The sequence below is a fragment of the Ochotona princeps genome, chromosome 28 (assembly GCF_030435755.1).
Source record: "Ochotona princeps isolate mOchPri1 chromosome 28, mOchPri1.hap1, whole genome shotgun sequence".
NCBI lineage: Eukaryota > Metazoa > Chordata > Mammalia > Lagomorpha > Ochotonidae > Ochotona > Ochotona princeps.
The window spans coordinates 25,274,466-25,289,250 of record NC_080859.1 but is presented as its reverse complement, the minus strand read 5'-3'; the positions used below and the strand labels follow the sequence as shown (position 1 = coordinate 25,289,250).

At 40.8% G+C, this 14,785-nt stretch overlaps 1 protein-coding gene across 1 annotated transcript; it reads left to right on the top strand.

The window, feature by feature from the left end:
• Positions 1 to 4,528: 4,528 nt before the first annotated feature.
• Positions 4,529 to 5,473, top strand: LOC101521395 (olfactory receptor 7A5-like). The gene has a single exon (XM_058656212.1). It carries the CDS (start codon positions 4,529 to 4,531, stop codon positions 5,471 to 5,473), a length of 945 nt encoding a protein of 314 aa, XP_058512195.1.
• Positions 5,474 to 14,785: the final 9,312 nt, after the last annotated feature.

Genomic DNA, 14,785 nt, shown 5'->3' with positions numbered 1-14,785 from the left:
GCTAAATAGCCTTCACCAGTAATTATTTCTTCATCTAGCAAACTGAATTATCCCTGTAAGTTTGAAAATTATTTACTTTATCTGATGCAAACTTTAGAGCTAGCTTTTGCATTTTTGCTTTTGATTAAATTATTTCACTTATGAGAACTTTAGAGAGTATCTTGATGTGTGTGTGTAGATGTATATGTTTGAGGGATGGTTAAAATGCATAAATGTCATGTTATAGATCTCTAAGATCACCTTATTTTGAATCCTGATGGGTTTTTCAAACCAGAAGATTGCTTTACCTCATTAGAATTAATAACTCATTTTGTCTATAGGTATTTCTTTTGTTCAGATCTCGTTATTTCCAATCATGACTTTACTCTTCTGATTAAATCGATTGCTGGAAGGTGCGTCCACAGTGCCATGTTGAGAATCTTTTTTTTTTTTTTTTTTTTTTTTTATCCATTCATCATCGTCTCCTTTTCCTACCTGGATCCAACCTCTTGATATAAGTGATGGGTGAACTTGAGACAATAGTTCCTGCTCACATTTTAAGAGAATTTGAGATGTGTCCTTTATTTTTTGGACCCTTGACAATTGATCTTGAATTATTTGCTTTTGTAGATGATGAGTGGCATTAATTTTTTTCTCTTCAAAAGTAAAATCAATTGCATTTAATACAGCTGTCTTGGCAAGGATCCTTAACCTAATTAGTTTCTATTGCTATTCGTTGTTCTATAATTTTTATTTTTAAAACTTCTACTGAGATCACAGTTTGGCATAGTGGGAAAGTCACTAACTGAAATGCCAGCATCCCATTTGGGGGCCAGTTGGAGTGATGGATGGTCAACTTCTGATCCAGTATCCCACCTGTGACTTTGAAAAAGAAGCAGGAGATGGCTCTGATGTGGGTCTTTGCTGCTCCCAGGGGAGAAGTGTATGGAGCTCCTGACTCATGGCTCCAGCCTGGTGCAGCCCTGCCTGGTGCAGCCATGTGGAGAGTGAATGAATGGAGGGAAGATTCTCTTTCTGTCTCAACCTCTTTCCCCTTGGTAATTCTGACACTCAATATAAATAAATGTTCCAAAAAAAATTCTTCTGCTAGAAAAACCATTGGCTGTAGCAGTTAGGACATGCGAGTTAGGACATTTCCTTTCACAGTGCTTAGGGTGAAGACCAAGCTCCACTGCGGAGTCCAGGGTCCTTGAAAAGCACACATTTGAAGGCCATGAGAACACCTCAAGAACTTGCGGGTCCCTATCACACACGTAGAATACCTGGACTGGCTCACAGGATTCCTGGCCCAACCACAGGTGTTGTGGGCATTGGATGAGTGAACCAGCAGGTGAGGGATCTCATTCTCTTTCTCTTCCTTTCAAATATTAAATAAAACTGAATGAATGAAAAGAATTCACATTCACACACAGAAGATTTTATTATTACTTTATTTTTCCAGAAATAACATATGTATTTTTTAATAAGATTCAAGGACAACATAAAATTTGCTATATAAAACTATTTAGCCTTATGGAATACTTTCAGCCATAAAAAAATATGAAATCCTTTCTTCTGCCACAAAATGGAGGTGACTGGAAACCCTCACAGTTAGTGAAATAAAGGAGTTCCCAAATTCAAGTATCATCTGGGATAACCAGTACACAGAGTATACACACGTACCCTTCAGGAGTGACATTGGCATTTTGAGAGTCAATTGTGGTTTACAGCCTTTGTTTCCAATGTTGAGGAACAGTGTTTTCTTCCGTTTGTGATTTTCGAATTCTTTATCTAACGGACTGTCATGTTCGTGGTTGTTAAGAGAATTGAAAGTATGCTATTTCATGTTAAAAAAAAAAAAAGAGAAAAGATAAGGAAGCAGCATGGGTAGAGAAAGTGGGGCAGGAGGAGGGTGGGGTGAGAAATATCCTTGAAAGCAGGTCACCTTATAGAAGTACAATAATTCACAAAAAAAAAAATTAGGTAAAAATTAGGTAAAAATCTGTAAGTCCATTCACCTCTTCTAACTGACAAACAGTTTTTGATGTGAGTTAAATGGCGGTTCTTTTTATTTTTTTTTTAAGATTTATTTATTTTTATTGTAAAGTCAGATATACAGAGAGGAGAGACAGAGGGGAAGATCTTCCGTCCTATGATTCACTTCCCAAGTGAGCGCAATGGCTAGTGCTGCACCGATCCAAAGCCGGGAACCTGGAACCTCTTCCCGGTCTCCCACATGGGTGCAGGGTCCCAAATCTTTGGACTGTCCTCGACTGCTTTCCCAGGTCACAAGCAGAGAGCTGGATGGGAAGTGGAGCTGCTGGGATTGGAACCAGTGCCCATAAGGGATCCCAGAGTGTTCAAGGCAAGGACTTTATCTGCTAGGCCACACCGCCAGGCCCAAATGGCGGTTCTTGATGCTGTAATGTTTCGTTTCCTCTAAAAATTGTCATCAAGCTCAGTGCTGTGTTTTACCCCAGAGAAATAACATTCTTTGTTTTTTTCTTGATTAAGCTATTTTGAGAGACTTTTACCATGGAATCGGCCATGCTGTTCTTTGTTTATGAAAAGCTGAAGAGACGGAGCTCTTTCACCCTATGGTGCATTGTCAACTGGCCATGACACCAGGAACAGACAAGGCTGACCAGGACACAGTAACTGTATCTGGGCATCCCTTGTGAGTGCAGGCACCAAGTACTTGACCCTAGTACTTGCTATCTCCTAATGTCTATAGCAACAGAATCAGGATTGAGAGCAGAACTGGACAGGATCAAAGGGATGCTGATATAGGCCACTGGTTCCCAACAACAGTTTTTTAAAAACATTCATGAATTTTTTATTGCAAACATAGATTTAGAGAGAATGAGATACAGAGAGAAAGATCTGTCTGCTGGTTCAGCCCTAAAGTGGCTGCAACAGCCAAAGCTTGTGTCAATCCAAAGCCAGGAGTTTATTTTAGTTCTCCCATGCATGTATGGCATTGCAAGGTTTTGGGCCATCCTTTCGTGCTTTCCCAGGCCACAGGTAGGGAGCTAGATGAGATGTGGGGGCATCAGGATCACGATCCATCAGCCATGTGGGATCCCAGTGCATGCAAGGAGAGAATTTAGACACTGAGCCATTGCACCAACACATAGCAGCATTTTAATGGCTTTGTAAAACCCCCGCCATAGTAATCCCTCCTTGAAGAGGGAGGGTAGTATCAGCTCTTATTTCCCAGATACTAGAACCTATGATTCTCAGAAAGACATGGAAAGGCCAAGCCACAAGCCAAGATAGTGTTATAGCGTTTTAGACACTGGAGTAATCAGTATCTGAAATTAAGCAATAAAACTGCTGCGAGAGTTGAGTTCTAGGAGGCAGGAGAGTTCACAGGGAAAGAATAATGACAGCTGAGCTCATCCAATTTCTAACCTAGTCAATTGGGAGCACAACATTTTTTTTCTGGTCCAGAGCAGTGTCCCTATAGGGAAATCAGAAGTTTAGATGCTGGGACACCAAGAGGGAGATGTGCCTAATGAGCAGAGATAGAGAGCTATAAATGTACCTTTGTTGTTGTCCATCACGGATGCGGTGTCTGCTTGGCTAGCACAAAGCAGCTACTCATGCCGTTCTGCTCTGAAGCTGTACTCCTTCCTGCTGGTGGGGACCTCCAGAGCCTCCGTATCCATCATCAGTGACCCGGAGAGGAGTTCCAACTGCATACAGAGGCCCTCCTTCCCAGCAGCCCATCCTGGTGAGCCTGCGAGCCCACTGTGAACTACATGAGAGGCTCAGAGAGAGAAGAATGCGTGTGCCGGATCCAAACAGGCCAGAGCCAGAGAGAGATGGTACTGTGGCTTTCCTTACTCCCTGTGTGGCTCAGTGACGCTGCTAGCACGAGTGTCCATAGAAACTGACAACACAGAACTCATGGTTTCCTCTGAAATGATGGGAGCAGAGGTGCAGGCAGAGCACAGACAGAGGAGCAGCAAATGACTCCAGGAAAAGCAGAACAAGCAGTCAGTGGAAAAGAAAAATAAGGTGGCAACTCTGGAGAGACATAGAAGACATAAATGCACACTCTTGGGTTTCTTTCTTTGCATATGTTGATTTTCATGTATTTATAAAGCAAAAAAAAAAAAAAACACAGAGAGAAACAGATGGAGTGATCCACCACACACGTTTGATGGGAATGGCTCCCTCACAAATGCAAGTCAGTGGTTTGCTAGGGAAGGAGAGGAACTGGGAACTCCAACTTGGGAAACCCAAAGAAGGAAGACTCCACTTGCTGCCCAGCAGGGTGAAACAGGGAGCAAAGTCAGAATTCAACCCCCACAATACAACTCACAAGGCTTTGGGCCATCCTCGACTGCCTTTCCCAAGCAAGAATCAGACAGAAGTGATGCTCAGGGTTGCTAGCTGGAAGTCTCCCCCTTGGGACCAATGATGCTATGCACAGAGCACAGAAATCACCATTCTAACGATTCAATGGGATATGTGTATTTCAACCATGTGGGCCGGGAGTGTGTGCACAGAGAAGTAGGTCTGTGATCATCACCTCATCCACATGGAATCAGGCAATGAAACACAACCCTCAGAATTCCTTCTCCTGGGATTTACAGAGGACCCAGCCCTGCAGCCTCTCATCTTTGGGCTCTTGCTCTACATGTACCTGGTCACTGTCAGTGGGAACCTGCTCATCATCCTGGCCATCCTCTCTGAACCACACCTCCACACACCCATGTACTTCTTCCTCGCCAACCTGTCCTCTGACATCTGCTTCACCTCCACCACCATCCCCAAGATGCTGGTGAACATCCAGACACACAGCAGAGCCATCAGCTATGCAGGCTGCATCACACAAATGTTCTTCTTTCTCCTCTTTGGAAGTCTGGATAATTTTCTCCTGACCATGATGGCCTATGACCGGTTTGCGGCCATCTCTCACCTTCTGTACTACATGGTCATCATGAATCCCTGTCTTTGTGTACAGCTCATTCTGATATCCTGGGTGATCACAGCCTTGAACTCGTTTGTTCACAGCTTATTGATGCTGCAGCTGAACGTTTGCACAGACCTGCAAACTCCCCATTTTGTCTGTGGATTGGACCCAGTAATCCACAGTGCCTGTTCTGACACCTTTCTTAACAATGTGATCATATATGTTACTGCTGTGTTGTTTGGGGGAGTATCCATGTCTGGAATCCTGTATGCTTATTCCAGGATCATCTCCTCCATCCGTGCCATCTCCTCAGCTCAGGGCAAGTATAAAACCTTTTCCACCTGTGTCTCTCACCTCTCCATTGTCTCCTTGTTGTATGGCACACTCCTAGGTGTGTACATCACTTCTCCTCTCACTCACAACTCATACTCGACAGCCACGACCTCGGTGATGTACACAGTGGTCACTCCCATGCTGAACTCCTTCATCTACAGCCTGAGGAACAGGGACATCAAGAGGGCTCTGGGAAGATCTTTGGGAGGACATCATGAGACTGTAGCTTTGGAATGAAGAGGTAGCTAGAATCTCAGGAATCAAAAATCTTCAAGCCAGAATTTCTTTTTATATAATCTTTTAAAAATATTTATGTTTATTTAATGGCAGGTTTACAGAGAGAAAAAGAGAGACAAGAGAAATCTTCCACCAACTGAATCATTCCCTAAATGACCACAATGGTGATGAAGGGCTGGTTGAACTCAGGAGACTGGAACTTTGGTGTCAAGCATTTGCATGTAGGGTCCCAAGGACTCGGGCCAATTATTATATCTGATTTAGATAAAGTGAACAAATTCATGTAGTTCCCAGTATAGATTCAGGAGTAATGTGATATTTCTCACTCCTACCTGCCCGTTTTCTCCTTTCTTCTTTGTTCAACTCCATGGAAAACATACGAATGTGTTTTTGAGGGACTTGCTTCTTTCACTGGTTTGCAGTTGTACCCGTGTTGTTGAAGAAAGCAGGATTCCATCCTTGTCCATGCCAGAGTACTTAGTATTCCTGTTTATCCACTCATGCATGGCTGGATGTCTGGCTTGCTTCTGTAGCTCAGCCTTTGAGAGTTGAGCTGTAGTAAACATGGGTTCCAAGTAAGCTGCTCCTATGGTGATTTCATTTCCTTTCCTTCGGGTAAAATTCCAGGGGATTTTCGATCTGATTGTGGAGACAAAATTTTCTCTGGCTTTATTGCGAGGATTTCTCTGCTGTTCAATCAATCTTTCTTGGCAACTTAAGTTACTCGCCTCTGAACTTCCTAGTCTTATCCTGAGTCTCTCCTCTTCATCTTTGGGAGCTGCTCTCCCAAAGTTATTCCTCACGGTGGAAGGGCAACTTATGGAAATTCCCATCTGCCTTGCAGGACAGTAAGAATATCATCATGATCTTCCTACCTATGGCAAAGATCGTTCTAAGTAATATTTTGTTTTATCATTGCCTTTTACTCTTGTGGCAAGATGCTCCTGAGAGCTAAGTTATTTTGTGTGGTTTTTAGATTCGTGATTCTGTAAGCACTCTTTCTCTTTTGTGTGCATCAGTTCAGTGTGGATCCCTGCTTGAATATCTATTTAGATAATGTGTAATTGAATATAGTTTCATCTTCTATTACTTGTCATTGGATTTTATTCTCTCCTGTGGCCTCTAGTATCTGTTTCAGTGCCTTGTCCACAGCGTCTCCACAGACTCTGTGAAGAATGAGGTGTATGCGTCACCACTTGCTAACGGAGGTATGCTGGGAGTCTAAACGGCACTCGGCATTGATACCAAGGTTTGTTTGGTGCAGAGTGAGTAGTCTTTAAGAGATCAAAGCGTGCTGTGTTATGGAGGCAAAGTAGCCATGCTGGGGGTCTGGCGAATGGCATCTCACATGGAGGATTTGTATTTGGGGCATTTGTAGGGTTACTATTGTGGATGTGATATCTGACTGCCTTTTTGCCAACTGCTGCCTTGAGTAAACAGTCCACGTGTGCACCACCTCTCTCAAAATTAGATATAGATGTGGGCAGTGCTGGGTGAAGTATTGATCTGTGTTGATGATTATAGGCTGTGTCAGTGTCCTGGGTTAGTCTCCCCCTTGCACGGTTGATCCAGCTTCTAGGGAGGTAGCAGATGACAGCTGAAGGACATGGACCCCTGATAGGCAGGGACAGACACAATCTGACTCAATGGCTTCTGGTCCCAGCAAGCCTAATCCTGGTTGGTTCAGGCATCTAGGGATTTCAACCATTTTCAATGCTGAGTAAGATTTCATGATTTTATTTGCAGGATGTATTTTTTATCCGGTCAATATTGGTTGGACAAACCGGCTGACTCCATATCTTTACTATGGTGAATTGATCTGTAGTATACAGTGTATGCAATTAACACTCTTATCTGAGGATTTCATTTTATTTGAGTAAATTTCCAGGAGTGGAATGGCTGAGAAATATGATAAATCTACTTGAGATCTCTTAGGACTTCTCATATTGTTTTTTTTTTTTTTTATCACTTCATTTTATGACACAGTTCCATAGGCTCTGGGATTCCCCTTGACCCCTCCCCAAACCCTTCCCCCATATTGATTTCCTCCTTATTATTACAGTACCTGTACTGTCTTCTATCATGTTTGCACCGGTTTCTTCATTTTTTCCTCTTCTGAGCATATTTGATTCATGTTTCTTTTCCCTGAAAGATATCACTGCTGTTGTCTCTTGAACACAGCGACCGTTCTGTTATTTCTATGCATACATCTTGATAACAACACTTCCTGACAAGGTAGTAGTTTAAGGGATGACCACAGCTCTTCTGTCCCTTGTTAGTATACAACTTGTGTCTAGCACACATCCACAGGCTCACTCTGCTCTGTTGACCATGGCAGTAATGAAAGACTGCCTAGCCTGTTACAAGTGTAGTGGGAAAGGGGCCAGTGCAGTGACTCAAGGGCTAAATCATTAATTTCCAAGCACTGGTATCTCATAGGAGCACCGGTTTAAATCCTGACTGCTCCAATTCCCATGGTTTCAGATCAGCTCATTTCTGGCCTTTGAGGACATTTACGGAAAAAAAAAAAAGCAGATGGAAGATACATCTCTGTCTCTTCTTTCTGTAAATATGATATGCCTTTCCAATCAAATTTTAAAATTCTTTTTTTAAAGGTACAGTGGTGAGCATGGGTCAGGATGAAGAATACACTGGCAAGTATCACTACAGTGAGATTCAAGAAATCTGCTATTTTACACAAATAAGAGTTTTTATGTTTTGTTTTGATTTTTAAGTATAGCCCATACACAAAACCCATTCTGCAAAATCAGTGCAATGGACCTAAAATGCTCTTTGGATCAGATATGACCTTCAATGTGTAAACCTTTAAAATCAAACATTGAATTTTCAGTCCTTCATCCTCTGTGGAGTATTTGGTTTGAATGATAAGCACCGACTAACATGTGAATAATATTAAATATATACATATACATACATATATATATATATGGAGGAAATTTCGTATTTGTAGTTTTAAGTAAACAATGAAACTTTCCATAGTTCCTTTCTTCCTTCCCTCACTCTCAAAGTCGTTCCAACTTGACTTTCTTGCTCCAGTGTGATAGTCACACTGAAAGTTGAGACTGGTGATCCAGTTTGGAAGTTATTCCAGGAAAAAATAATCCTTCAAATCTTTCATGCTTATGCAGAAGAGAATCACAATGATAACCTATGTTAATGCAGGTATAACCAACAAGCATGCAAGTCCAGGCAGCCATGAGTGCTACCAATAAACACCAGATCAAATGCCAAACACAAGAAACAGGGGATTCCTTGTCACGTCCTTGTTGCTGTTGGTACTGATCACTGTATCAGTAAGCACTTTCAGGGTAATGGGTCAGCACAAAGCCAACATTACAGGGGTAAGGAATGTCTGTCTCATAGGTGTGTAAGACCAGAGAGAGCTTTAGGTCTGGCTCTGCGTGAGGACTGCAGGTGGGATTTGAAATTAGACACACTGAACACAACTGGAACCCTGTCTCCACCACATACCCATGGCGGTGATGCCAGGGACATGATCAAGACCAGTTTCTCTTCCCTAGATTTGGGGAAAAGTGTAGTAGGCCTGTGATATGGTATTAGGAGATTTTGTTTTCAGAGGTAAAAGCACCCACAGGCTATGAAATCACAAAGATTGCATTTGCCTAACTTTTATGCTGGCATCTTGGGAACAAGAACTCTTATAGGACTACAGTTGCCTTATTATGCAGAACAGCATCCCATGGGACAATGATGTGTCCACAGGAATTGAAATCCCAGAGGGAAATTAGCCTGATGAGCCACGCATAAGGAGCTGTGCACAGCTCTCCTGCCAGGAACCGCTGTCAGAAATCTTCGCTGTCTGGGGTTTGGTTGTGTCCAGCTCAGGGAGAGATTCTCATTCTCTTCCTGCTGCCTTCATTGGGAAAATTGTTTACATCTCCATGTGGAAGCTCCCATGAAAGTGTTTGATTTTCCACATAAAGACCTGCCACTTTGAGACCCCTCCAGGTAAGTCTGAATGTTCAGCAGGCGCTGCAGAAAAGGCTCAGAAGACAACAGCCAAGAGCATCCACCTGTGGCCAACTGAGAGTCACACTAGATAGACCTGGGCCAATGGGGCAAGATGCAGGGAGGCCTGATTGCCTGAGTCATGAGCTCAGTGAAGTGCTTGTGCCTGAGGAGGAAGAGGGACATGTCCACAGAAGTCATCAAGGCAGGGTCGCTGGGGATGAGGAAGTGGATGTACCTGAAGCCTATGATCGCAGGGATTGGGACAGGTCACAAAGAAGAGGTGTTTCCAATGCTTTGTGTGATGGAGGGCTATAGAAGCAAGGTGTTGGCTGTGGGGGGCTGTCCAGGGACATGAATGCAGGTTGCTGTGATCTGCGAGATGGGCCTAAGTGAATATATTTGATGTTAATAAAAAAAAAAACTACAAACTCTAGCTGCAGAAGCAGTTCTTCTGTCACACACACTGTAGCTTTCTCTACTGTGTGGTTGAGTCACAGAAGGAAAAGAAAAAAAAAAGGAGTAAAAGGGGTGCATTCATGAACTTCATTTCACATTTCCAAAAGGTCTTCAGAAGTCTCATGGAACTATCAGTGTTATGCTAAAAACTGACTATGCATGGTTTTTAAGAAACCGTGTGCATGAAACATAGCTCTTAATTTCTTCTTAGTGAAAATTTAATCTATTTGCCTTTTCTTAGATCTTTGGCTGAAGATACTGATGACTTGGTGAGAGGCTGCCTGCACTGCAGTTTTCTGGGTATGTGTATTTTTAATTTGTGATCGTATGTCTGCTACTTGTTGGAGGTTATCATCTTCTAGTGATCACATCTCTTTTTAAAAGTTATATCCCTTACTTCTTAATTCTGAAAGCAACTGTCGTTATTTGATTAAATAGCACATTCATCTTTCATTAGCATGTTTGAATCCTAATAACCTTCTTGTGAAATTACACTGTTAGAGATTGTTTCCTTTCACTATTTTTATCTTTTTCTTTACAAATTTCAGAATAGTTGAAGTTTAGGACTTGGGAAGGGAGAAAGGGTAGCATGTCACTGTGCTCCTGAAAAATGTATTAGATTTCAACCCTTTGTATAAAATAAAGTTCAAAGCTGTTCAACCTTAAAATTAAAAAAATTAAAAATTAATTTTAACTGTCACCACTGGGAGAAAAACAATTTAAAATACCCACATTCACAACTGTGCAAACACCCATCCCTCTCATAGTCTTTTTACAAAGACTCTCTATGTCCCAAGCACATACTCATGTACTTTCTATACAAATATATGAAAATAATGCTTAAAAACATGAGTTTTTGTCAAAGTCAGGAGGATTGACTCAGCTGAAGATCTTATCTATGTCTTTCTACATACTCACCTACATTCATTTTCACCATGAGATGTCTGACTCTATATTTTCAAACATGTTTTTCATTTATTTGTTTAAAAGAGTGACAAACGCAGAAAGAGTGCCTCCATTTAATCTGACAGCCAGAGCTGGTCAGGCTGAAGCTAGGGGCCAGGAGCTCCATCTGGGTCTCCACTCAGATGAGGAGTGGGGTCACCTTCTGTTGCTTTCCCAGGTGCATCCCCAGAACTGCATCTGCAGCAGAGCAGCTGGGACTCAAACTGCAGCTCTGGTAAGGGATGCCAGGCTTGTCAGAGCCACTTAGCTTGTTACAGACACCACAGTTCAGGTATCTGTTCCTTGTGATCATCTCAAATATATGTGAGGTAGGGACCCACTGTATGTTTTTTTTTTTTTTTGCAGATAGGGAGACACCTGTGACAGAACTTATGAAACCTTTCAAACTTTGCTATCTAAATTGTAATGCTGTTTTGCTATGGACTCAATTTGGTCTTGAATATTCTACCTTAGTCTCCTCACTTAATGTTTGCTGTCATGAACCCCACATGATGTGCGATAATATCCCTGATGTAAAGAAAGAATATTATATACACATAGAATTTCTACATATGAAGGGAATATTATATATTTGCAAATGTGTTAAATTTCAAGATATTCTCAAATTAATAACTTTTAAGCAAACAAAACCTGTAAGGAATTAATAATAAATACACATACTATTTAAATGACAATTATTATTCAAGACAATCAGTTAGGACATTGAATCTACTCTATGCCAGAATATTCTATGTCACATATTTTGTGATCAGATAGTCACTAATTGATGCATGAATCTATGTTTATTTTAAATTGTTGCTATGCAGTTCACGTTCAAGACTCTTTTGTTTTAAACATTTTTGGAGACACCTAATGAATTGATTCTTCTTCTGTTTTTGCCATTTCCTTATTCAAATCTGTTTCTGTGTTTTGCACCCATATTCACTAGACAATGTCAGGATTGATAGAGGAATAAAACAGGTAAGGTGGCTGCTCATTTCGCCCCTGCATGAACAAAGGAAAGAGACCCTACACTTAAAGAAATGCCTGTGAAATAATATCTCAAGGGACACATTCCATGGAGAATGTTATTTCATGTAGAATCAAAAAATGACTACTTTTGTAAAGAATGTGTGAAGGAGAGACTGCGTGTGTTGGAAAAACATGAGAACTAGGACCAGAGAGTGCTCAATGGATTGATGAGACAAGAGAGACATTCCGAATGATGGAATAACGATCATGAGATACCTGAAAGTGGAAAATAAGGCCTTTCCTCAGCAGCCGTCAGACCCCATAGAAACCCACTGTCATATAATATGCCATAGACACGGGAAAATAATTCTGGTTTACACAAAAAACCCAGGCCAAAATGTGGTGTTCTTTGTGTGCTGACTTTGGTGAATTGCTGGTTTATTCTCTTTGCTCATTTGCTCATGTAGTAGCATTCAGGCTGCATGTTTCTCAATGCCTTGAGGACATCATCATTTTGTTCTATTAGACCCTTGATTTTAGACCCTTGTTTCTTTTTATTTTTTTGTGCTGGATATTAAGAAGATATTATTGGACCAGGCAAGTTGCCAAAATTAGTGAAGCTTCTAATGATCTCTCTTAGGAGCTCCTTGATCCCGTCAGATCGCCCTTGGGAACACTTCTATTTATTAGGGATGTTAAAAAAAAATTCTTCCATAGGAATGGATAGTGTGACAGTGACAGCCCCACAGAGCTCCTCTCCAATGAGGTGATGGAACAGGTAGAGTGTTTGTTGCACGTGACGGAGACCGTGGCATTCACTACATGTCTCACGGGCTTGAAGGAGATGGTAGAAAAACAGAAGTAAGAGTCAGTGTGAATTTCCAGTAACATTCTGACGCTCCCACATGTTCTGTGTGTACATGCATATTAATGTGTGTGTGCGTGTGTGTGTGTATACATCTGTGGAGGTGGTTAGTAGTGAAAGTAACAGAAAATGGGCACCTAGGCTCATCACACAGTCTCCATCTTGCAGTGGTTCAAGGTCATGACTATTTGACTTTCTCATGATGAAAAACCCAAACTGTGCTTTGAATGCTCACAGTTTCACAAGGTTGTGATTTTTCTCAGTTGTGGGCAGGTGGCAGTGAGGGACGGGTCCCATGGGACTGTGCAATCCACAACTACCAATACATACTGCTAAAACAGTTTTCAGGATCTTCTGTCTTCTCAGTGTATTGTTGGCATCATGATACTGTTAGGTTACGATGGGCATATTCTAAATCAAGAGCACCTGTGTCCTCAAAGGTCACAAATAATACAGTAGCCAGAACACACAAGCAGAAGTGGGCATAGAGCAGTACCCTTTCCACTTCAAGAAAGGTCTTTGTAGCTCATCAGAGAAAGATCAAATGCAGTGTCATTGAACAGAAAGACTCCATCTCAAAGTGTCAGGGGGATGAGCATACTTCCTGCCTTAATGTTCTCTGATCCATGTCAACATTCCCCTATTGTTCATTTCTGTTGTGAATGTCTTCCACAATTGTCTTAATCACCTGAAATGAGCCCCTCCACATGGGAATCTGCCTGGCCCGTGTCTCTTGCCAGACACATCATTTCCAAGACAATGTTTACCACCTTTATGTTCCTTGAGATCCTAATCTTTGTTCAAATGACACATTGTTTGCTGGGTTTTTCTGACCTGAGACATGAGTAGCACAACCTTATGTATCTCTCATGATTTAAAGCTGGTTGCTTTCCTCCAAGCATACATCAGCTTGATGCGATGTATTGCATGATTTCTCTTTGCTTATATTTGGTCGTCAGGATTAAGGACGTTTGTGTCTCAGGTATGCTCACTGCCGGAGTTTAGCTTTAGCCGAGAGTTTGGAGCTTGGGAAGGGTGCGTGGAGTTGGCGATAAAGAAAGATATAGATATTGATATTTGGTGCGAATTTTATAATAGTTTAAGAAAAAACTGTTTTTTTTTATTTATTTAAAATTGTATAAGCTTTTGTATAAGCAATTAATTGTTTTATTTTATTTTAAGATTAAGGGGGCATGCATAGATATTTGATTATTTTGTTTGTATTTTAAGGCTAAGCAGGTGTTTGTAGAGATAATTTTTTAAAATACTGTATTTATATTTTTTAAAATAAGCCATTATTTATTTTTTAGTAGTAGCCATGAAGTGGCAGCTAGGATTTTAAGGCTAAGGCACATGCGATTATTTGCTAATAAATAGTATATTTTTATTTTCATAATTTGCTTATTATTTAATGGGAAAATAATTTATAAGGGAAAAATATAATTTAAAAATAAAAATTATAAATATTAAATTTTTATAATTATAGATTTTGTAATTTTATAAATAAAATAATAATTAAAAATATTTTTATAAAAGCATTTTTAATTTTTTTAGTTAAAAATTATAAAAGCTGTAAAAATAGCTATATTTTTTATGCTTTAAAAAATTGCAAAAATAGGCTAGCCTATAAAATAACAATAATTATATTTATTGCCATAGCAATTTTAGCTTTTATTTTTATTACTTGCATTTTCGTGGGTTTATTGGGTGCTACCTAACTGGCCAGGCCCTAAAAAAAAGCCGAATTTGCCTTACCTATAATCTCCTATTTTCCTGCTGCCTCCTAGCCTTAAACCAGTCATTATTTTAGGGCAGGGCACTCATGCAATGCTACCAACAGCTCACACATTGTTGAAACAGTGCCTGGAATATGATGAGTGGTCATTCTCAAGTGCATGAAGGAATCTCATAGCTGCAGGTGCACAGTCTCACAAGGAAGTGAGGCTCATTGGAGAGAAATTCTTCATCAGAAGGAGCAGGATTCTGGAGGGATCCATTTATCAAAATGATGATGTTTCTGCAGGGCACCCAGCACTCACCTCTGTCCCGTTTTTTCTCCAATAGATAGTTACATTGTCAAC

Coding starts and splice junctions, on each gene's coding strand:
- LOC101521395 (XM_058656212.1), top strand. CDS start 4,529: ATGGAATCAGGCAATGAAACACAACCCTCAGAATTCCTTCTCCTGGGA.